Raw genomic sequence first — 22,239 nt, forward strand, 5'->3', positions numbered from 1 at the left:
ACCCTTCCAAAAAATGAAATGCCACAGAATGTTAATATGTTGAAAACATTGTCCTATCCAGGACCCTATTTTTCAGGCTTTAGGTATTGGGATGACCATAACTCAACTGACACTATTCTGATATTAATGCAGGGACCAGACAAGGCAGTACACTAAATATTTCTGACCCATCTAGAAGCAAGACTTACTTTTCTAGGTAGGACATAATGATGGGAGGAAGGACAAATATTGGCATCGGGAGGACCACTCTGGTAAAGGCTGTCTCCATAATTGCCTGGGGGGAAAGAACAATATTGTGCACATGCTTCAATTCAAAATATTGCAACATGTTGGATTAAATTCCCCCTCTGAGGTTTGAAGGATGCAGCATATGGACATATGAGGAAAAACACATAAATATGTTTATGTTTACTAATAATAAATTATAAAATAAACCTGTTCTTACTTTATTGAACCTCATATGAAGAATCATACTGACGTCAGTCACAGACAGACTATTCAGAAACTGATTCTCCACACATTAAAAATACACATTTTGCATCGAATATAAAATGTCGACAGTTTGCAGACAAAATATTTTGCCAGGAACAGAGAACTAAAATAGAACACTAGAATGGACATGATTACAGGATGGCCATCTTGGTCAGGGTATCTTTCATTCTAAATACTGATTGAATATGCTAAAACAATTAATTTGATATACAGTGCTTTCAGAAAGTATTCACGCACCTTGACTTTTCCACATTTTGTGTTACTGCCTGAATTAAAAATTGTCTGGCCTATACACAATACCCCATAATGTCAAAGTGGAATTATGTTTTCAGAATTTTTTTTATAAATGATTGACAAATAAAAAGCTGAAATGTTATGGCAAAATAAGTTCATAAGTAAATATTTGCTTAACAAGTCACATAAGTTGCATGAACTCACTCTGTGTGCAATAATTGTGTTTAACATGATTTTTAAATGACTACCTCATCTGTGTACCCCACACATACAGACAATTTTAAAGGTTCCTCAGTCGAGCAGTGAATGTTAAACACAGGTTGAATCTGTGTTTACAAAGACCAGGGAGGTTTTCCAATGCCTCGCAAAGAAGGGCACCTATTGGTAGATGGGTAAAAATAAAAAAGCAGACATTGAATATCTCTTTGAGAACAGTGAAGTTATTCATTACACTTTGAATTGTGTATTAATACACCCAGTCACTACAAAGATACAGGTGTCCAATGGTGACTTTAAAACAGTTTAATGGCCATGATAGGAGAAAACAGAATGGATAAACAACATTGTAGTTACAACACAATACTAACTTAAATGACAGAGTGAAAAGAAGGAGGCCTGTACAGAATACAAAATATATTTAAAAAAAAAACATGCATCCTGTTTGCAATAAGGCACTAAAGTAAAACTGCAAAAAAGGTGGCAAAGAAAGTAACTTTATGTCCTGAATATAAAGTGTTATGTTTGGGGCAAATCCAATACATCGCTGAGTACCTCTCTGCACATTTTAAAGCATGTTGGTGGCTGCATCATGTTATGGGTATGCTTGTCATCGGTAAGGACTGGGGAGTTTAAAAAAATAAAAATAAATGGAATAGAGCTAAGGGAAATACTAGAGGAAAACCTGTTTCAGTCTGCTTTCCCACAAACACTTGGAGATAAATGTACCTTTCAGCAGGACAATAACCTACAACACAAGGCCAAATGTACAATGGAGTTGGTTACCAAGACAATATGAAATGTTCCTGAGTGGCCTAGTTACAGTCTTGACTTAAATCGTCTTGAAAATCTATGGCAAGACTTGAAAATGGCTGTCTATCAATGATCAACAACCAACTTGACAGAGGTTAAACATTTTTTTCAAGAATAATGTACAAATATTGTCATAGTAGGGGCACACCCTGAAAAATCTCAATTTAAAAAATATATGAATATAAATATACAGTACCAGTCAAAATTTTGGACACACCTACTCATTCAAGGGTTTTTCTTTATTTTAACTATTTTCTACATTGTAGAATAACAGACATCAAAACTATGAAATAACACATGAAATCATGTAGTAAGCATAAAAAGTGTTAAACAAATCAAAATATATTTGAGATTTGAGATTCTTCAAAATAGCCACCCTTTGCCTTGAAGACAGCTTTGAACACTCTTGGCATTCTCTCAACCACCTTCATGAGGTAGTCACCTGAAATGAATTTCAATTAACAGGTGTGCCTTCTTAATGCGTTTCAGCCAATCAGTTGTGTTGTGACAAGGTAGGGTTGGTATACAGAAGACAGACTTATTTGGTAAAAGATCAAGTCCATATTAGGAGCTGTTCTTGCCATAATTATTATTCTACAATGTAGAAAATAGTAAAAATAAAGAAAAATACTTGAATGAGTAGGTGTGTCAAAACCTTTGACTGATGCTGTATATTAGCGGACCGATTTAGCCGTTTTTTTTCTGGCTTTAACACAACAAAATGTGGAATAAGTCAAGAGGTATGCATACTTTCTGAAGGCACTGTATCTGCACAGTATGTTTGATAGCTAGCGAGTGGAATGACTCCATTCATTTTCTCTCTGTGGCCAGGAAGGAAACAGTATTTTTATAAAGGCTTGTGCGAGAGGTCTCACTGATGACCAGCCACTCACATGTTTGGCAGCAATCTTTGAGGAGCCCAATATGTTCCCATTTTCGTCCAGCACGTCGACGCCCTCCGACAGCTCATTGTGCCTCATGAGGCCCACGTTGCAAATGTTGGCACTGGCTGAGTAAGCAGAGAATACTGGTTGTGACAGTGGCAATGCCTGACATTCAGCGGAGATTGAGACCTACTCATTTGAATACTCTAAAAACATATCTTTCCTTCCTCCCATTCTTGAAGTAATCACTGATCTGACACTACTAGAATAGTCAGATAGGTGCAGTGAAATGTTGATTTTTTTTACAGGGTCAGCCGTAAGTAGTACGGCACCCCTGGAGCAAATTAGGGTTAAGTGCCTTGCTCACAGGCACATCAGATTTTTCACCTTGTCAGCTCCAGTTTTTGAACCACCGACTTTTCGGTTACTGGCCCGACGCTCTAACCACTAGGCTACCTGCCGCCAACTACTTTAGGGAAGGCAGGAAGGAAGGATGCATTTTAAGAGTATTCCAACAGGGCCAATGTATCTATTTCATCTTGATTTGTTTTGAGTATTCCGCTTCAGCATGTGAGGTCTATAGACAGGCCCTTAGTAAGCACATAGGTTTCACATTTACAACTGGGGAGAGCTTATAGTACAACCTTGACAATATTGAACAGAGATCTATGTAGTAGGAGGGTAGCTATTAGCTACACAATGCTAACCATACAAAGCTTATAGAGAAGAAACCGGCAGCAAAGCTCTGCCTCCTCTGACACCAAATGTTTTGCAGCTCTTGTTAAAGGTGATTTATCCCTGTGATTGATGCATTTATAGCAAAGCTCTATTAACAAAAAGGAGAAGACCTACATACAGGACAGACGGAGAATGAACCCAAAAGTAAACGCAGTGCAGCCTATTCATTTGCACCTGTAGCTCATATTACTTTGTGACAAACTGATTTTAAATCAAGTCTAGATGTTCACATTAATACTATATTAATGTGTTTTTATTCAAATGATTTACAAATACTTACCCACAGCTGGGAAAGGGATGAGTCTCTGTATTATCATTCGGGTCGCTGGACTCAACCTGTTGGCTTTCTGAATCAGTACATTCAGTCCTACCTGAACAACACAGCACAACGTTTAGGATACACTCTAAAACCACAGGAGGCTGCTGAGGGGAGGGCGGCTCATAATAATGGCTGGAATGGAATGGTATCAAACACATGGAAACCATGTATTGGATGTGTTCCATACTATTCCATTCATTCCGTTTCAGCCATCACTATGAGCCTGTCCTCCCCAATTAAGGTGCTGTTGGCCGCCTGTGCTCTAAACCCATTCAACACGTTACATATAGCAGAAATAGGCCGGACAGAAACGCTGAAACTGAATATTCATTCCCATACATGTATAATAATCATCAACTGACCGCAAGAGAGACAGCACTGGTCACAGCTCCGAAGTAACCATGAAGAAACGTGGATGTCGGTGTAGGCTAATATGAACAACAACACAAATGACTTAGTATCTCACAGCCTCTTACGTAAGGCTAACTAACATTGGCTAAAATCACTCTCTTGAATACCAAAACCTTGAATGGAAAATGTACAGTTTGACATCAGTCACATGTTCAAAACACTTTCTATACTGTACATCTGGGTGGTGTTAATTAGAGCAAACCATAGCTAATCGTGTTACAACGGAAAACAAACATGTGTATCTCTTATTGCACAAGTCCAGGTAGTCCCTCGCTGTTTCAGTCCATTTTCATCTATTTGGTGCCTAATGGACATGAGCCATGGCTAAAATGAAGGAAGTTTACAGCGCCAGATGCAGGAGATGCAGTGCTAGTTGCTATGGAGCAGCACAGTATGTGGACCAAAAACACTGACACAGAATTGTAATTCAATAGCTTTCCTGAGAATCAAGCCGTAAATAATATAAATGATCCTCTCATACACTACCTTGGTAGCATCATAGCACCTCTCTCTCCAGATGAAATCTTGCGTCTTGTGACGGCCGCCCAACAACCTGCCCGCTCGACCCTATCCCCTCCTCTCTTCTCCAGACCATTTCCGGAGACCTTCTCCCTTACCTCACCTCGCTCATCAACTTATCCCTGACCGCTGGCTACGTCCCTTCCGTCTTCAAGAGAGCGAGAGTTGCACCCCTTCTGAAAAAACCTACACTCGATCCCTCCGATGTCAACAACTACAGACCAGTATCCCTTCTTTCTTTTCTCTCCAAAACTCTTGAACGTGCCGTCCTTGGTCAGCTCTCCCGCTATCTCTCTCAGAATGACCTTCTTGATCCAAATCAGTCAGGTTTCAAGACTAGTCATTCAACTGAGACTGCTCTTCTCTGTATCACGGAGGCTCTCCGCACCGCTAAAGCTAACTCTCTCTCCTCTGCTCTCATCCTTCTAGACCTATCGGCTGCCTTCGATACTGTGAACCATCAGATCCTCCTCTCCACCCTCTACGAGTTGGGCATCTCCGGCGCGGCTCACGCTTGGATTGCGTCCTACCTGACAGGTCGCTCCTACCAGGTGGCGTGGCGAGAATCTGTCTCCTCACCACGCGCTCTCACCACTGGTGTCCCCCAGGGCTCTGTTCTAGGCCCTCTCCTATTCTCGCTATACACCAAGTCACTTGGCTCTGTCATAACCTCACATGGTCTCTCCTATCATTGCTATGCAGACGACACACAATTAATCTTCTCCTTTCCCCCTTCTGATGACCAGGTGGCGAATCGCATCTCTGCATGTCTGGCAGACATATCAGTGTGGATGACGGATCACCACCTCAAGCTGAACTTCGGCAAGACGGAGCTGCTCTTCCTCCCGGGGAAGGACTGCCCGTTCCATGATCTCGCCATCACGGTTGACAACTCCATTGTGTCCTCCTCCCAGAGCGCTAAGAACCTTGGCGTGATCCTGGACAACACCCTGTCGTTCTCAACTAACATCAAGGCAGTGGCCCGTTCCTGTAGGTTCATGCTCTACAACATCCGCAGAGTACGACCCTGCCTCACACAGGAAGCGGCGCAGGTCCTAATCCAGGCACTTGTCATCTCCCGTCTGGATTACTGCAACTCGCTGTTGGCTGGGCTCCCTGCCTGTGCCATTAAACCCCTACAACTCATCCAGAACGCCGCAGCCCGTCTAGTGTTCAACCTTCCCAAGTTCTCTCACGTCACCCCGCTCCTCCGCTCTCTCCACTGGCTTCCAGTTGAAGCTCGCATCCGCTACAAGACCATGGTGCTTGCCTACGGAGCTGTGAGGGGAACGGCACCTCAGTACCTCCAGGCTCTGATCAGGCCCTACACCCAAATAAGGGCACTACGTTCATCCACCTCTGGCCTGCTCGCCTCCCTACCACTGAGGAAGTACAGTTCTCGCTCAGCCCAGTCAAAACTGTTCGCTGCTCTGGCTCCCCAATGGTGGAACAAACTCCCTCACGACGCCAGGACAGCGGAGTCAATCACCACCTTCCGGAGACACCTGAAACCCCACCTCTTTAAGGAATACCTAGGATAGGATAAAGTAATCCTTCTCACCCCCCTTAAAATATTTAGATGCTCTATTGTAAAGTGGCTGTTCCACTGGATGTCATAAGGTGAATGCACCAATTTGTAAGTCGCTCTGGATAAGAGCGTCTGCTAAATGACTTAAATGTAAATGTAAATCATACACTACCTTAGTAGCATTGCGGTTTGAGTAGTTGACACAGGCATTGTGACTCTGGTTAAGCCACTGAAAGGAAAAAAAGAAAAACATTCTGTGAAATTCAATTACATCACTTTACCTCACTGGGAAGGAGAACGTATCCAGTGTGGATATTAACAGCATGGGACCATTATTGCTGAAAAGGTTGCTTGTAATGTCTTTACCTGCCAGAAAATGGTGGATACCACAGTCTGATTTGGAAGAAGAAGGCCCACAACCTAGATTAGGCCAGACAGGGAGACAATAGTGCAACTGCTCTAGTCTTGCAAGGTCTCCAGAATGACTGCTTTCCTCGAAACCAAAAAGTCAGTACAACCAACAGTGTATTATTAAACAAGTGACCATACCAGATGTTACACGTATTTACATACAGTAATCATCTTTTATTATTATTATTATTTATATTATCTTCAGGACAAAGTTGAATATTGTATCCATAGATACATATGAAATACAGTAATAATTTCATATAAGACTTACAATTGGTGTTCCAAATGGGACATAACCTGTTTAGACGTGAAAAAAAGATATACAATCAGTGTAAAAATTACCATTAACAAAATAAAAGTCACACTGGTGAAAATCTTCACTTGGAAGTCATACCTGACATTCGAAAAGGCATGAAAATCTTCTCTCCTGTGTCAGGATGAATGATGGCCTGCATTCAGATATGAGAAAGAGTGTGACATCATCATCATGCTTCCAAGCGGAGAGGGAAAATGTATGTATGGCAATACATACAGTTGAAGTTGGAAGTTTACATACACTTAGGTTGGAGTTATTAACACTTGTCTTTCAACCACTCCACAAATGTATTATTAACAAACTATAGTTTTGGCATGACACAAGGAATTTTTCCAACAATTGTTTACAGACAGATTGTTTCACTTATAATTCATTGTATCACAATTCTAGTGTGTCAGAAGTTTAGATACACTAAGTTGACTGTGCCTTTAAACAGCTTGGAAAATTCCAGAAAATGATGTCATGGTTTTAGAAGGTTCTGATAAATGATGTCAATTAGCCTGAGTCAATTGGAGGTGTACCTGTGGATGTAATTCAAGGCCTACCTTCAAACTCAGTGCCTCTTTGCTTGACATCATGGGAAAATAAAAAGAAATCAGCCAAGACCTCAGAAAAAAATGGTAGACCTCCACAAGTCTGGTTCATCCTTGGGATCAATTTCCAAATGCCTGAAGGTACCACATTCATCTGTACAAACAATAGTACGCATGTATAAGCACCATGGGACCACGCCGCCGTCATACCACTCAGGAAGGAGACGCGTTCAGTCTCCTAGAGATGAATGTACTTTGGTGCAAAATGTGAAAATCAATCCCAGAACAACATCAAAGGACCTTGTGAAGATTCTGGAGGAAACAGGAACAAAAGTATCTATATGGGGACAAAGATCGTACTTTTTTGAGAAATGTCCTCTGGTCTGATGAAACAAAAATAGAACTGTTTGGCCATAATGACCATTTGGAGGAAAAAGGGGGAAGCTTGCAAGCCTAAGAACACCATCTCAACCGTGAAGCACAGTGATGGCAGCATCATGTTGTGGGGGTGCTTTGCTGCAGGAGGGACTGGCGCACTTCACAAAATAGATGGCAACATGAGGGAGGAAAATTATGTGGATATACTGAAGCAACATCTCAAGACATCAGTCAGGAAGTTAAAGCTTGGTCACAAATGGGTCTTCCAAATGGACAATGACCCCAAGCACACTTCCAAAGTTGTGGCAAAATGGCTTAAGGACAACAAAGTCAAGGTATTGGAGTGGCCATCACAAAGCCCTGACCTCAATCCAATAGAAAATGTCTGGGAAGAACTGAAAAAGCATGTGCGAGCAAGGAAACCTACAAACCGGACTCAGTTACCCCAACTCTGTCAGGGGGAATGGGCCAAAATTCACCCAACTTATTGTGGGAAGCTTGTGGAAGGCTACCTGAAATGTTTGACTCAAGTTAAACAATTTAAAGGCAATGCTACCAAATACTAATTGAGTGTATGTAAACTTCCGACTCACTGGGAATGTGATGAAATAAATAAAAGCTGAAAAAAATAATTCTCTCTACTATTATTCTGACATTTCACATTCTTAAAATAAAGTGGTGATCCTAACTGACCTAAGACAGGGAATTTTTACTAGGGTTAAATGTCAGGATTTGTGAAAAACTGAGTTTAAATGTATTTGGCTAAGGGGTAAGTAAACTTCCAACTTCAACTGTACATGGGGTCAAAATGGGGTCAGACTGCTTTATACGAACAGACGTGTGCCACAACTTACCTGCGTGACCTTTTGGGCTTCCCATAGCTAAATAGTAATAAAAAAAACAGCTATGTCAGTTCAGCGCAGTGAAGGAAAATGTTGGGCAGCTGAATATATGGAGTGTGTTACAGCTACACGTTGAAAGTGTCAAACATTATGCTTAAAATAAAATTACATTTTGGAAAAGTATGTGTTCTGTAACACTGACAAAGGAATTTCTGAAAAACAAAAAGCTAACCTGTAGATCAGAAACTCCCGGTGGTAGTTTTCCGTGTTTAAATTCATCCAGGAGCTTAATGCATTCTGTCAATCGTCTCTGGAGAGATAAGAGTCATTTGAGTCAACAAGATAATTAATAATAGGTAGGTTTTGAGTTAATGTGTTATCTCATAGAAGGAAATCGGGCATCTTTAGCCCAGTGGGCCAGTCCCAAAATTATTTTGAGCAGAATTAACAATGGGCTAACAATGGGGCCTTTGAGGGAAAAATGGGCTGGTGTATGAGAAATGTGTGGGTCAATTTCTGTTCCTAGTCCTACCCTGTGTTATCTGACTTGATTCCAGATCTAAAGTATTGGACGGTATTTTCCTGTTGCCACCTTTCCCAAGTCTCATATATAAGTCCGGTCTCTTACAAAAACCAATTGCTGAAGTAGTAAAACAGTACGTGGATTGATGTTTTCAACTGTACCTTACCTCAGACACAAAGAGTGTGCTGGGGTCAATGATCTCTACAAAGTGTTTCAGCCGGCCAAGAAATGAACTCTGGAAAAGACAAAGCAAGTAGTTAATTTTTGATGAGCTAATGCAATACCAAATCTTAACACTCCATCTCTCTGTAAATAGGTAGCACACTTGTATGTGAGGGGGACTGAATGAGGGGGAAATCAGGGGAAAGAGGGAGAGAACATCTTCAATGGCTATGTACGTTATCAGTGGTGCACAGAGTGGGTGGGACCTCGCAGGACAAAATTCAAACCACCCAATTGATTCCTTTATTGTATACCATTAACGATAGTAACAAAATTGCTTGTGCACATCTTCAATAATCCAGTCCCACTCTAAACAAAAGATAACTTTTAAGGCTCAATGAAGCCTTCATAAACCCTTCATAAGGCAAATATGGATGCCTCAGAAATCCTCCATAAGCAAATCACATGTTATGTGAAGGGTGACAAAAAGGTTATGCAACATTTTCCAAGGACAATTTCTATCAACCTTTACGTAGTATTATATTACTTACAAATGCTTTGTGAATCTATGTAGGGCTTATGAATACTTTATGAATGCCTTAATACATTTTAGTCGTATAGTCAGATGATCTTTAATAACATGTTGTTTGTGGGTACCCAAATTCAACATTTAAATAAGAAAAGTGGTTAAACTGGTAACTGTTGTTTAGAGTTAAATTACTTGAAAATATTTGAGGGATACAAAGTAAGACAGAACAGATGTGTGGGTTGACTCTTAAGACACAGTGCACTTGAGCATGTTTTCGTCACCCCTCTTTCGCAGAGTCCTTCTTACTTGTTTACATTCATGCCTAGTGTCTCTTGGTATCTTTCCAATGTATAACTCTTATTCAGTGGTGTAAAGTACTTAAGTAAAAATACTTTAAAATACGACTTAATTAATTTTTTGGGGTATCTGTACTTTACTTTTTATATTTGACAACTTTTACTTCACTACGTTCCTAAAGAAAATAAATGTATATTTTACTCCATACATTTTCCCTGGCACCCAAAAGTACTTGTTACATTTTGAATGGCTAGCAGGACAGGAATATTGTCAAATTCATGCACTTATCAAGAGAACATCCATGGTCATCCCTATTACCTCTAATCTGGCGGACTCAATGAACACAAATATTTAGTTTTTTGGAAAATTATGTTGGAGTGTGAACCTGGCTATTCGTAAATAAATTAAAACAAGAAAATGGTGCAGTCTGGTTTGCTTAATATACAGAATTGTATATGATTTATAGTCTCTCTCAATACATAAGTATATTTTAGCTATTACATTTACTTTTGATACTTAAGTATATTTAAAACCAAATACCTTCAGACTTTTACTTAAGTAGTATTTTACTGGGTGACTTTCACTTTTACTTGAGTAATTCTCAATTAAGGCATCTTTACTTTTACTCAAGTATGAGTTTGGATACTTTTTTCACCACTGCTCTTATTTTATATTTATTTTTAGAATGAGACACACTACCGTTCAAAAGTTTGGGGTCACTTAGAAATGTCCTTGTTTTTGAAAGAAAAGCACATTTTATGTCCATTAAAATAACATCAAATTGATCAGAAATACAGTGTAGACATTGTTAATGTTGTAAATGACTATTGTAGTTGGAAACGGCAGATTTTTAATGGAATATCTACATAGGTGTACAGAGGACCATTATCAGCAACCATTTCTCCTGTGTTCCAAAGGCACGTTGTGTTAGCTAATCCAAGTTGATCATTTTAAAAGGCTAATTGATCATTAGAAAACCCTTTGGCAATTATGTTAGCACATCTGAAAACTGTTGTTCTGATTAAAGAAGCAATAAAACGGAAACAAAGAACTTTCTTCTGAAACTTGTCAGTCTATTCTTGTTCTGAGAAATTAAGACTATTCCAAATTGTCAAGAGTTCCTCTGTCCAGTGTGTGTTCTTTTTCCCCATCTTAATCTTTTCTTTTTATTGGCCAGTCTGAGATATGGCTTTTTCTTTGCAACTCTGCCTAGAAGGCCAGCATCCCGTAGTTGCCTCTTCACTGTTGATGTTGAGACTGGTGTTTGCGGGTACTATTTAATGAAGCTGCCAGTTGAGGACTTGTGAGGCGTCTGTTTCTCAAACCACGCCACTTTCTATTCTGGTTAAAGCCAGTTTGCTCTGTTCTGTGAAGGGACTAGTATACAGCGTTGTACGGGATCAGTTTCTTGGCAATTTCTCACATGGAATAGCCTTAATATATTAAATACATATTACATTTTACATTACATTTAAGTCATTTAGCAGACGCTCTTATCCAGAGCGACTTACAAATTGGTGCATTCACCTTATGACATCCAGTGGAACAGCCACTTTACAATAGTGCATCTAAATATTTTAAGGGGGGGAGGGGGGGATGAGAAGGATTACTTTATCCTATCCTAGGTATTCCTTAAAGAGGTGGGGTTTCAGGTGTCTCCGGAAGGTGGTGATTGACTCCGCTGTCCTGGCGTCGTGAGGGAGTTTGTTCCACCATTGGGGAGCCAGAGCAGCGAACAGTTTTGACTGGGCTGAGCGGGAACTGTACTTCCTCAGTGGTAGGGAGGCGAGCAGGCCAGAGGAGGATGAACGCAGTGCCCTTATTTGGGTGTAGGGCCTGATCAGAGCCTGGAGGTACTGAGGTGCCGTTCCCCTCACAGCTCCGTAGGCAAGCACCATGGTCTTGTAGCGGATGCGAGCTTCAACTGAAAGCCAGTGGAGAGAGCGGAGGAGCGGGGTGACGTGAGAGAACTTGGGAAGGTTGAACACTAGACGGGCTGCGGCGTTCTGGATGAGTTGTAGGGGTTTAATGGCACAGGCAGGGAGCCCAGCCAACAGCGAGTTGCAGTAATCCAGACGGGAGATGACAAGTGCCTGGATTAGGACCTGCGCCGCTTCCTGTGTGAGGCAGGGTCGTACTCTGCGGATGTTATAGAGCATGAACCTACAGGAACGGGCCACCGCCTTGATGTTAGTTGAAAACGACAGGGTGTTGTCCAGGATCACGCCAAGGTTCTTAGCGCTCTGGGAGGAGGACACAATGGAGTTGTCAACCGTGATGGCGAGATCATGGAACGGGCAGTCCTTCCCCGGGAGGAAGAGCAGCTCCGTCTTGCCGAAGTTCAGCTTGAGGTGGTGATCCGTCATCCACACTGATATGTCTGCCAGACATGCAGAGATGCGATTCGCCACCTGGTCATCAGAAGGGGGAAAGGAGAAGATTAATTGTGTGTCGTCTGCATAGCAATGATAGGAGAGACCATGTGAGGTTATGACAGAGCCAAGTGACTTGGTGTATAGCGAGAATAGGAGAGGGCCTAGAACAGAGCCCTGGGGGACACCAGTGGTGAGAGCGCGTGGTGAGGAGACAGATTCTCGCCACGCCACCTGGTAGGAGCGACCTGTCAGGTAGGACGCAATCCAAGCGTGGGCCCCGCCGGAGATGCCCAACTCGGAGAGGGTGGAGAGGAGAATCTGATGGTTCACAGTATCGAAGGCAGCCGATAGGTCTAGAAGGATGAGAGCAGAGGAGAGAGAGTTAGCTTTAGCGGTGCGGAGCGCCTCCGTGATACAGAGAAGAGCAGTCTCAGTTGAATGACTAGTCTTGAAACCTGACTGATTTGGATCAAGAAGGTCATTCTTAGAGAGATAGCGGGAGAGCTGACCAAGGACGGAACGTTCAAGAGTTTTGGAGAGAAAAGAAAGAAGGGATACTGGTCTGTAGTTGTTGACATCGGAGGGATCGAGTGTAGGTTTTTTCAGAAGGGGTGCAACTCTCGCTCTCTTGAAGACGGAAGGGACGTAGCCAGCGGTCAGGGATAAGTTGATGAGCGAGGTGAGGTAAGGGAGAAGGTCTCCGGAAATGGTCTGGAGAAGAGAGGAGGGGATACATTTACATTTACATTTAAGTCATTTAGCAGACGCTCTTATCCAGAGGGATAGGGTCGAGCGGACAGGTTGTTGGGCGGCCGGCCGTCACAAGACGCGAGATTTCATCTGGAGAGAGAGGGGAGAAAGAGGTCAGAGCATAGGGTAGGGCAGTGTGAGCAGAACCAATACACACACATAGAGTGGCAAGAAAAAGTATGTGAACCCTTTGGAATTATTTTGACAGTTTTGTAGGGATTGATACATTTTCCATTAGGTAAAATCAAGTCTGAAATTTCAAAGTGTAAATTACTAACTTCAGAAGCCTTTTTCATCCTCAAATACACTACAAGTCATCCATCAACAGGGTGATCAAATTAAGATGCCACCTCTGTACACATGGGCTGTGAGGACACTGAATAACAAAAGGATACACAGATTATGCAGAAGTCCAGGTAATTCCACATACTTTTTCTTGCCACTGTATATATAAAATCATTGTCTAACTGTTCTGAACTTTAATGTATTTGTACGTTTATGTGGGCCCCAGGAAGAGTAGCTGCTGCATGTGCAGTAGCTAATGGGGATCCTAATGAACTAAACTAAACTTGGTGGTGAAACATTTTGTTTTTCCCTTCCCCTTACTAGATGGGCCCGGCCGTACATTGTGAGCCAACAGTTTGAAAAGGCCCGATGGCAGTGCTTGCCAAGATTCAATTTGGCAAACCAGATGGACTGAAACATGGCAGCTTCAATCAGATGCCTTCAAGCCATGCATCACTTATGAAAGGCAGGAGACAAAAGGCAAGACGGGAGAGTTTGTCCCTCCATATTCATTATCTTTCCTACATTCAGTTCTAATTGAAAACAGACTCCTCCACCTCTAATGCCATGTAATTATGAAGAATGCCGTAGCTACCGTTCTGTAAGTCTGTGTATCCTTGTTATTCAGTGTCCTCACAGCCCATATATAAATATCTTCACAGCTCATGTGTACAGAGGTGGGATCTTAATTTGATCACCCTGTTGCTGGATAACTTGTGGTGTATTTGAGGATGAAAAAGGCTTCTGAAGTTAGTCATTTACACTTTGAAATTTCAGACTTGATTTTACCTTACGGAAAATGTATCAACCCCTACAAAACTGTTCATTAATTATAACCCACAAAATAATTCAAATTTCCTGTTGATGCAGGATTGTTTTTCTGCTGTAGCAAACTGGCTCAAATTAAGTTCCTGCATCTGCAGCGCTGCTGTAGCTCCAGTTTTGTCTGGGAGAAGAGTACAGGCTCCATGTGAGAAGACTGTTTTAATTATGCATGTGCTTCATTTCTCCAGAGAATACACAACACACAGCTAGCAGAGATGTCTCACGGGCAGCAGCAAAAGAAGTCAGTGAGATTCAAGACCTGGCCTAATTTTAACTGGTGTGATGCAACGAACTGAAAATGTTACTGCATATGCCTTTTTTACCATAAGCCAACCTGCGCTGAAGATTTTTGGGCCACAAAATATGGACGGATGCTCTATTCGTGAAACAATGAAACCTTCCATCATCCATTGATAAATGCAGCGTTTGACATCATATGACTGGAGGCTTGTAATGATGCAAATCAGAATTGCTATTGCAGGATGATTCAATATTTCACATGAACAAAATTATTTTGTTTTTGCAATTGCATCAGAGGTTGCGAAATGGAGGTCTAAATAGACTTAAGCTTCTTGGAGCTGTGAGAAGAGACTCACAATAGCCCGTGTAAATTACTATCTTTCAAGTATCAAGTTCATTAGTCTTATGTACGGGATACAAATGGTATACATCGTCCTACGGAATTCTTACTTGCAGGTTCCTTCCCGACAATGCAACAATAAGAAATAAGAAAACAAAGTAATGGCTCAGTAGAATAAACATTTTAGCATAGGTATAATACAGGAAGGCACAATTTTGTCCAATATTTACACATGTTTTGGGGAAGGGGGGATTGTGTGTGTGTGTGTGTGTGTGTGTGTGTGTGTGTGTGTGTGTGTGTGTGTGTGTGTGTGTGTGTGTGTGTGTGTGTGTGTGTGTGTGTGTGTGTGTGTGTGTGTGTGTGTGTGTGTGTGTGTGTGTGTGTGTGTGTGTGTGTGTGTGTGTGTGTGTGTGTGTGGAGTCAGCATAAATGTATATGCATTTAATGTGTGAGTGAGTGTCTGTGGGCCCTGTGAGTGTGCATAGTGACAGTGCAAATATTGAAATAAAAGGTAAAAAAATATACAAGGTAAACTTGTTAGCTATTTATCAGTCATATTGCTTGGGGGGAAAAGCTGTTCATGAGCCTGTTGGTGTTAGACTTGATGCCTTGAGAGGCTTCTCTTGCTGTGCGGCAGCAGAGAAAATAGTCAGTGGATTGAGTGGTTGGGGTCTTTGAGGATTTTCTGGGCCTTCTTTTCACACCGCCTAATATAGAGGTCCTGGATTGCATGAAGCTCAGCCCCAGTGATGTACTGGGCTGTCCGCACAACCCTCCGTATCGCCATGCAATTGAGGGCGGTGTTATTGCCATAACAAGCAGTGATGAAACCAGTCAATATGCTCACAATGGTACAGCATGCCAAACTTTTTCAACCTCCTGAGAGGGAATAGGCACTGTTGCGCCTTCACGACTGTGGTGTGTGTGGACCATTTTAAATCTAGTGATTTGGACACCAAGAACTTCAAGCTGGTTATCTGCTCCACTGCCGATGTGGATGCAGTTGCAGAGGGAGGTGTTCAGACCCAGAGTCCTAACCTTGGTGACAAGCTTGGAGGGGATAATGGTGTTGAACGCTGAGCTGTAGTCAATGAACAGCATTCTCACATAGGTATTCCTCCTATCTAGGTGGGTGAGGGCAGTGAGGAGGGCAATTGAAATTGCTTCATCTATGGCTCTGTTAGGGCGGTATGCAAATTGGAGTGGGTCTAGGCTGGCTGGGATGGTGGAGTTAATGTGTGCCATAACCAGCCTCTCAACGCACTTAATGATTACAGAAGTGAGTGCTACAGGGCGGTAATCATTGTGGCATGAAGCCGGAGTTCTTATGAACAGGGATGATTGTGGTCATTTTGAAACAGACTGGGACAAAGAGAGGTTGAAAATTACTGTGATTATGCCAGGCCAGCTGTTCTGTTCATGAGAACGTGCCCTGGAATACCGTCGGGCCCCATGACCTGATTAAAGATCGTTCTCACATCAGCCTTGGAGAGCGAGCTCACCTAGTCTTCTAGGACGGTGATGGCCCTCACACCTGGTTCGATGTTGTTGATGTCAAGGTGTGCATAAAATGCATCTGTTAGAGAGGCATCCTTAGGCAGTCCTGTAACATACCCTCTGATTCTGGTGACCATTTCTCAATGGAGCGAATCACGGGTGCTTATTTTTTCAGCTTCTGCTTGAAACAGGAAACAATAGTTGGGAGTCATGATCTGATTTGCTGAATGGCGGAGGAGGGAGGGCCTTGTATGCTTGCTTATAAGTAAAATAGCAGTGGAGACATGTTGATGGAAGTTGGGAATCATGTGTCTTAGTGACGTGAAATTAAAATCGTCGGCAACCATAAAGGCAGCCTCTGGGTATAGGGTTTCCTGCTTGTTTATAGCCTGGTACAGTTTGAGAGCTGTGAGGGGAACGGCACCTCAGTACCTCCAGGCTCTGATCAGGCCCTACACCCAAATAAGGGCACTGCGTTCATCCACCTCTGGCCTGCTCGCCTCCCTACCACTGAGGAAGTACAGTTCCCGCTCAGCCCAGTCAAAACTGTTCGCTGCTCTGGCTCCCCAATGGTGGAACAAACTCCCTCACGACGCCAGGACAGCGGAATCAATCACCACCTTCCGGAGACACCTGAAACCCCACCTCTTTAAGGAATACCTAGGATAGGATAAAGTAATCCTTCTCACCCCCCCCCCCCCCCTTAAAATATGTAGATGCACTATTGTAAAGTGGCTGTTCCACTGGATGTCATAAGGTGAATGCACCAATTTGTAAGTCGCTCTGGATAAGAGCGTCTGCTAAATGACTTATGTCATGTTTGTCATTTATTGTCATGTCTTGTCCCTGTGCTCCCCATGCTATTCGTTTCCCTCTGCTGGTCTTGTTTGGTTCTATCCCTCTCTCTCCCCCTCCCTCTCTCACTCTCTCGCTCTCTCTTCTCTCTGTCGTTCCGTTCCTGCTCCCAGCTGTTCCTATTCCCCTAATCATCATTTAGTCTTCCCACACCTGTTCCCGATCCTTTCCCCTGATTAGATTCCCTATTTATTCCTTTGTAATCCGTTCCTGTTCCGTCGGTTCCTTATATTGTATTCACCATGCTGTGATTGCGTTTCGCCCTGTCCTGTCGTGTTTTTTGCCGTGATTGTGTATCACCCTGTTCTGTCGTGTTTTGTGCCTTCATCAGACGCTGCGGGTGAGCAGGTGTCTCAGTCGACTACGGCCTGCGCCTACCCGAAGCGACCTGCAGTCTGTGGCCGCTTCTCCAGTTGTTTTCCCCCTCTACAAATCTAGAGGATGTCAGTTATTCCGTTTTGAACATTATTAAACTCTGCTTCTGTTAAGTCGCTTTTGGGTCCTCTGGTACCAGCATGACAGAAGGAACCGACCAAGGAATGGACCCAGCGACTTCAGACGCTCGTTACACTGCCGTCGAGTTCCAAGGAGCCATGCTCGGCAGACACGAGCAGGAATTGTCTGCTGCTCGCCATGCCGTGGAGAACCTGGCCGCTCAGGTTTCCGACCTCTCTGGACAGTTCCAGAGTCTACGTCTCGTGCCACCTGTTACTCCCTGGCCTGCCGAGCCTCCAGAACCCAGGGTTAATAACCCACCTTGCTACTCCGGGCAGCCCACTGAGTGCCGCTCCTTTCTCACGCAGTGTGAGATTGTGTTCTCTCTCCAACCCCACACATACTCTAGAGAGAGAGCTCGGGTTGCTTACGTCATTTCACTCCTTACTGGCCGGGCTCGAGAATGGGGCACAGCTATCTGGGAGGCAAGGGCTGATTGCTCTAACAGATTCCAGAACTTTAAAGAGGAGATGATTCGGGTTTTTGACCGTTCAGTTTTTGGTGAGGAGGCTTCTAGGGCCCTGGCTTCCTTATGCCAAGGTGAACGGTCCATAACGGATTATTCCATTGAGTTTCGCACTCTTGCGTCTATTCGCCAGCGCTTTTGGTGGCCGACTCAGGAGCGTGACACGCGCCGTTTCGTGGCTGCCTGTTCGGACTGCGCGCAGACTAAGTCGGGTAACTCTCCTCCTGCCGGTCGTCTCAGACCGCTCCCCATTCCTTCTCGACCATGGTCTCACATTGCCTTAGACTTCATTACCGGTCTGCCTTTGTCTGCGGGGAAGACTGTGATTCTGACGGTTGTCGATAGGTTCTCTAAGGCGGCACATTTCATTCCCCTCGCTAAACTTCCTTCCGCTAAGGAGACGGCACAAATCATTATTGAGAATGTATTCAGAATTCATGGCCTCCCGTTAGACGCCGTTTCAGACAGAGGTCCGCAATTCACGTCACAGTTTTGGAGGGAGTTCTGTCGTTTGATTGGTGCGTCCGTCAGTCTCTCTTCCGGGTTTCATCCCCAGTCTAACGGTCAAGCAGAGAGGGCCAATCAGACGATTGGTCGCATACTACGCAGCCTTTCTTTCAGAAACCCTGCGTCTTGGGCAGAACAGCTCCCCTGGGCAGAATACGCTCAATTCGCTTCCTTCGTCTGCTACCGGGTTATCTCCGTTTCAGAGTAGTCTGGGTTACCAGCCTCCTCTGTTCTCATCCCAGCTTGCCGAGTCCAGCGTTCCCTCCGCTCAAGCGTTTGTCCAACGTTGTGAGCGCACCTGGAGGAGGGTGAGGTCTGCACTTTGCCGTTACAGGGCACAGACGGTGAGAGCCGCCAATAAACGCAGGATTAAGAGTCCAAGGTATTGTTGCGGCCAGAGAGTGTGGCTTTCCACTCGCAACCTTCCTCTTACGACAGCTTCTCGTAAGTTGACTCCGCGGTTCATTGGTCCGTTCCGTGTCTCCCAGGTCGTCAATCCTGTCGCTGTGCGACTGCTTCTTCCGCGACATCTTCGTCGCGTCCATCCTGTCTTCCATGTCTCCTGTGTTAAGCCCTTTCTTCGCACCCCCGTTCGTCTTCCCTCCCCCTCCCGTCCTTGTCGAGAGCGCACCTATTTACAAGGTACATAAAATTATGGACATGCGTTCTCGGGGACGGGGTCACCAATACCTAGTGGATTGGGAGGGTTACGGTCCTGAGGAGAGGAGTTGGGTTCCGTCTCGGGACGTGCTGGACCGTTCGCTCATCGATGATTTCCTCCGTTGCCGCCAGGATTCCTCCTCGAGTGCGCCAGGAGGCGCTCGGTGAGTGGGGGGTACTGTCATGTTTGTCATTTATTGTCATGTCTTGTCCCTGTGCTCCCCATGCTATTCGTTTCCCTCTGCTGGTCTTGTTTGGTTCTATCCCTCTCTCTCCCCTCCCTCTCTCACTCTCTCGCTCTCTCTTCTCTCTGTCGTTCCGTTCCTGCTCCCAGCTGTTCCTATTCCCCTAATCATCATTTAGTCTTCCCACACCTGTTCCCGATCCTTTCCCTGATTAGATTCCCTATTTATTCCTTTGTAATCCGTTCCTGTTCCGTCGGTTCCTTATATTGTATTCACCATGCTGTGATTGCGTTTCGCCCTGTCCTGTCGTGTTTTTTGCCGTGATTGTGTATCACCCTGTTCTGTCGTGTTTTGTGCCTTCATCAGACGCTGCGGGTGAGCAGGTGTCTCAGTCGACTACGGCCTGCGCCTACCCGAAGCGACCTGCAGTCTGTGGCCGCTTCTCCAGTTGTTTTCCCCTCTACAAATCTAGAGGATGTCAGTTATTCCGTTTTGAACATTATTAAACTCTGCTTCTGTTAAGTCGCTTTTGGGTCCTCTGGTACCAGCATGACAACTTAAATGTAAATGTTAAGAGGCAGCTTATTTTTATCATCCTGAGGTGGAATGTATACAGCAGACACAATAACAGCTGAAAACTTCCTCAGGAGGTAGAAGGGTCCTCATTTGACCATCAGATATTCCAAGACAGGGGAACAGTGGGTTGACACTTCCACCGCCCCGAAATTAGCACACCAGTTGGAGTTAATGAAGAGGCAAACCCCTGGAAGGCCATACGGCAATACATCATCAGCATCAATACGTCATCAGAGCACGCAACTGGACATTGGACTGTCTACTCTCTGTTTGTTGTTTACATTAAAACATTTTCATTAAATCGATTTTAATCCAAACTAAAGTTTTGTTGCTAAGGATTACGCAGTTAGCCTTAACGGCTGGGACTGCAAGTTTGTGTTCCTTTTTTTTGTGTGGATTCCGCGAGTGCTAGCTGGCTGTACTACAGACACCTGTCATCATCGTGGGAAAGACTCATTGTTATCTTTTCGTAAAACAACTGGTTGCAGTAAAGAGCCAATCTGGATACGAAGGAGATCAGCTTTACGCAATGGAGGAACAACATACTCCTTAATCGAAAGATCCGACCACCTCACAAAATAACTTTAACCCAACAAAAAAAAAAAGATACATCTACAGACACGGATGATTTACTTACCATTGAGGTAGAGGCTAGTGCTCTGGCTGGAATCCATGCAACACTGGAAATGTTGTGTGAGGAGGTAGCAAGGCTGGAATCCATGCAACACTGGAAAGGTTGTGTGAGGAGGTAGCAGGGCTGGAATCCATGCAACACTGGAAAGGTTGTATGAGGAGGTAGCAGGGCTGGAATCCATGCAACACTGGAAAAGTTGTGTGAGGAGGTAGCAGGGCTGGAATCCATGCAACACTGGAAAGGTTGTGTGAGGAGGTAGCAGGGCTGGAATCCATGCAACACTGGAAAGGTTGTATGAGGAGGTAGCAGGGCTGGAATCCATGCAACACTGGAAAGGTTGTGTGAGGAGGTAGCAGGGCTGGAATCCATGCAACACTGGAAAGGTTGTGTGAGGAGGTAGCAGGGCCGAGGGGGAGTTTAGAGTTCAGCCAGAGTGAAATTCTCACGCTCCAAAGAGAAAACAAGACACTCACATCCAAGGTAAAAATTCACGATTCCAACATGGACTGTCTACTCAGGGAAAACAGGGTGATGAAGGAGTCGCTACTAGACATACAAAATCGTAGCATGCTTGAAAATATTATTTTTCTGGGATTTCTGAAGACGCATCCTATAATCCAGTGGGCGTGGTCAGAGAATTCATGCAATTCGCCTTGAAACTTCCTATAGAGACTGTAAACAAGGTGGCTGTCCACCGAGTACACAGACTTGGAGCTCAGAGCGACAAGACCAAGGGTCCCCAACTGATCATCGCAAAATTTGAAGACTACCAACAAAAGGAGCTGATCAAAAGCAGAGGAAGGGAGCTTAAAGGGACCAAATTTGGTCTCAATGACAAATTTCCAAGGGAGATAAACGAATGTTGTAAGAGACTGTATCCGGTACAAAGACAACAAAGACAAAGACAATGCTAGACCTCATGTGGCTGGAGTATGTCAGTAGTTCCTGCAAGAGGAAGGCATTGATGCTATGGACTGGCCCGCCCGTTCCCCAGACCTGAATCCAATTGAGCGCCACGTTGCAACACAGACTGTCCAGGCACCACCTCATCTGGAGCATGCCCAGGCGTTGTAGGGAATACAGGCACGTGGAGGCCACACACACTATTGAGCCTCATTTTGACTTGTTTTAAGGACATTACATCAAAGTTGGATCAGCCTGTATTGTGGTTTTCCACTTTAATTTTGAGTGTGACTCCAAATCCAGACCTCCATGGGTTGATACATTTGATTTCCATTGATAATTGTTGTGTGATTTTGTTGTCAGCACATTCAAATATGTAAAGAAAAACGTATTTAATAAGAATATTTCATTCATATTTTTTGAGCAGTGTATAAAACAACGCAAGACTTTGTGCTTTTCAGCTAAAATGATTATATGTGTGTGTGTGTGTGTGTCATAGTG

At 43.8% G+C, this 22,239-nt stretch overlaps 1 protein-coding gene across 3 annotated transcripts in view; it reads right to left on the minus strand.

The window, feature by feature from the left end:
- Nucleotides 1-22,239, minus strand: part of LOC124000586 (sideroflexin-5-like) — a 31,138-nt gene that overhangs the window by 1,259 nt on the left and 7,640 nt on the right. The window contains exons 2-12 of one of the 3 annotated variants that reach the window (XM_046307081.1): nucleotides 9,324-9,392; nucleotides 8,867-8,944; nucleotides 8,647-8,673; nucleotides 6,960-7,014; nucleotides 6,837-6,862; nucleotides 6,521-6,547; nucleotides 6,327-6,383; nucleotides 4,059-4,124; nucleotides 3,658-3,748; nucleotides 2,649-2,764; nucleotides 189-274 (exon numbers count right to left, since the gene is read on the minus strand). In XM_046307081.1, coding sequence (XP_046163037.1) covers nucleotides 189-274; nucleotides 2,649-2,764; nucleotides 3,658-3,748; nucleotides 4,059-4,124; nucleotides 6,327-6,383; nucleotides 6,521-6,547; nucleotides 6,837-6,862; nucleotides 6,960-7,014; nucleotides 8,647-8,673; nucleotides 8,867-8,944; nucleotides 9,324-9,392 — 698 coding nt within the window. Of the gene's footprint in view, nucleotides 1-188; nucleotides 275-2,648; nucleotides 2,765-3,657; nucleotides 3,749-4,058; nucleotides 4,125-6,326; nucleotides 6,384-6,520; nucleotides 6,575-6,836; nucleotides 6,863-6,959; nucleotides 7,015-8,646; nucleotides 8,674-8,866; nucleotides 8,945-9,323; nucleotides 9,393-22,239 lie in introns of all 3 variants that reach the window. The other 2 variants (XM_046307080.1, XM_046307082.1) reach the window with 2 other exon arrangements.

Source organism: Oncorhynchus gorbuscha, linkage group LG16 (assembly GCF_021184085.1).
Source record: "Oncorhynchus gorbuscha isolate QuinsamMale2020 ecotype Even-year linkage group LG16, OgorEven_v1.0, whole genome shotgun sequence".
Classification (NCBI taxonomy): domain Eukaryota; kingdom Metazoa; phylum Chordata; class Actinopteri; order Salmoniformes; family Salmonidae; genus Oncorhynchus; species Oncorhynchus gorbuscha.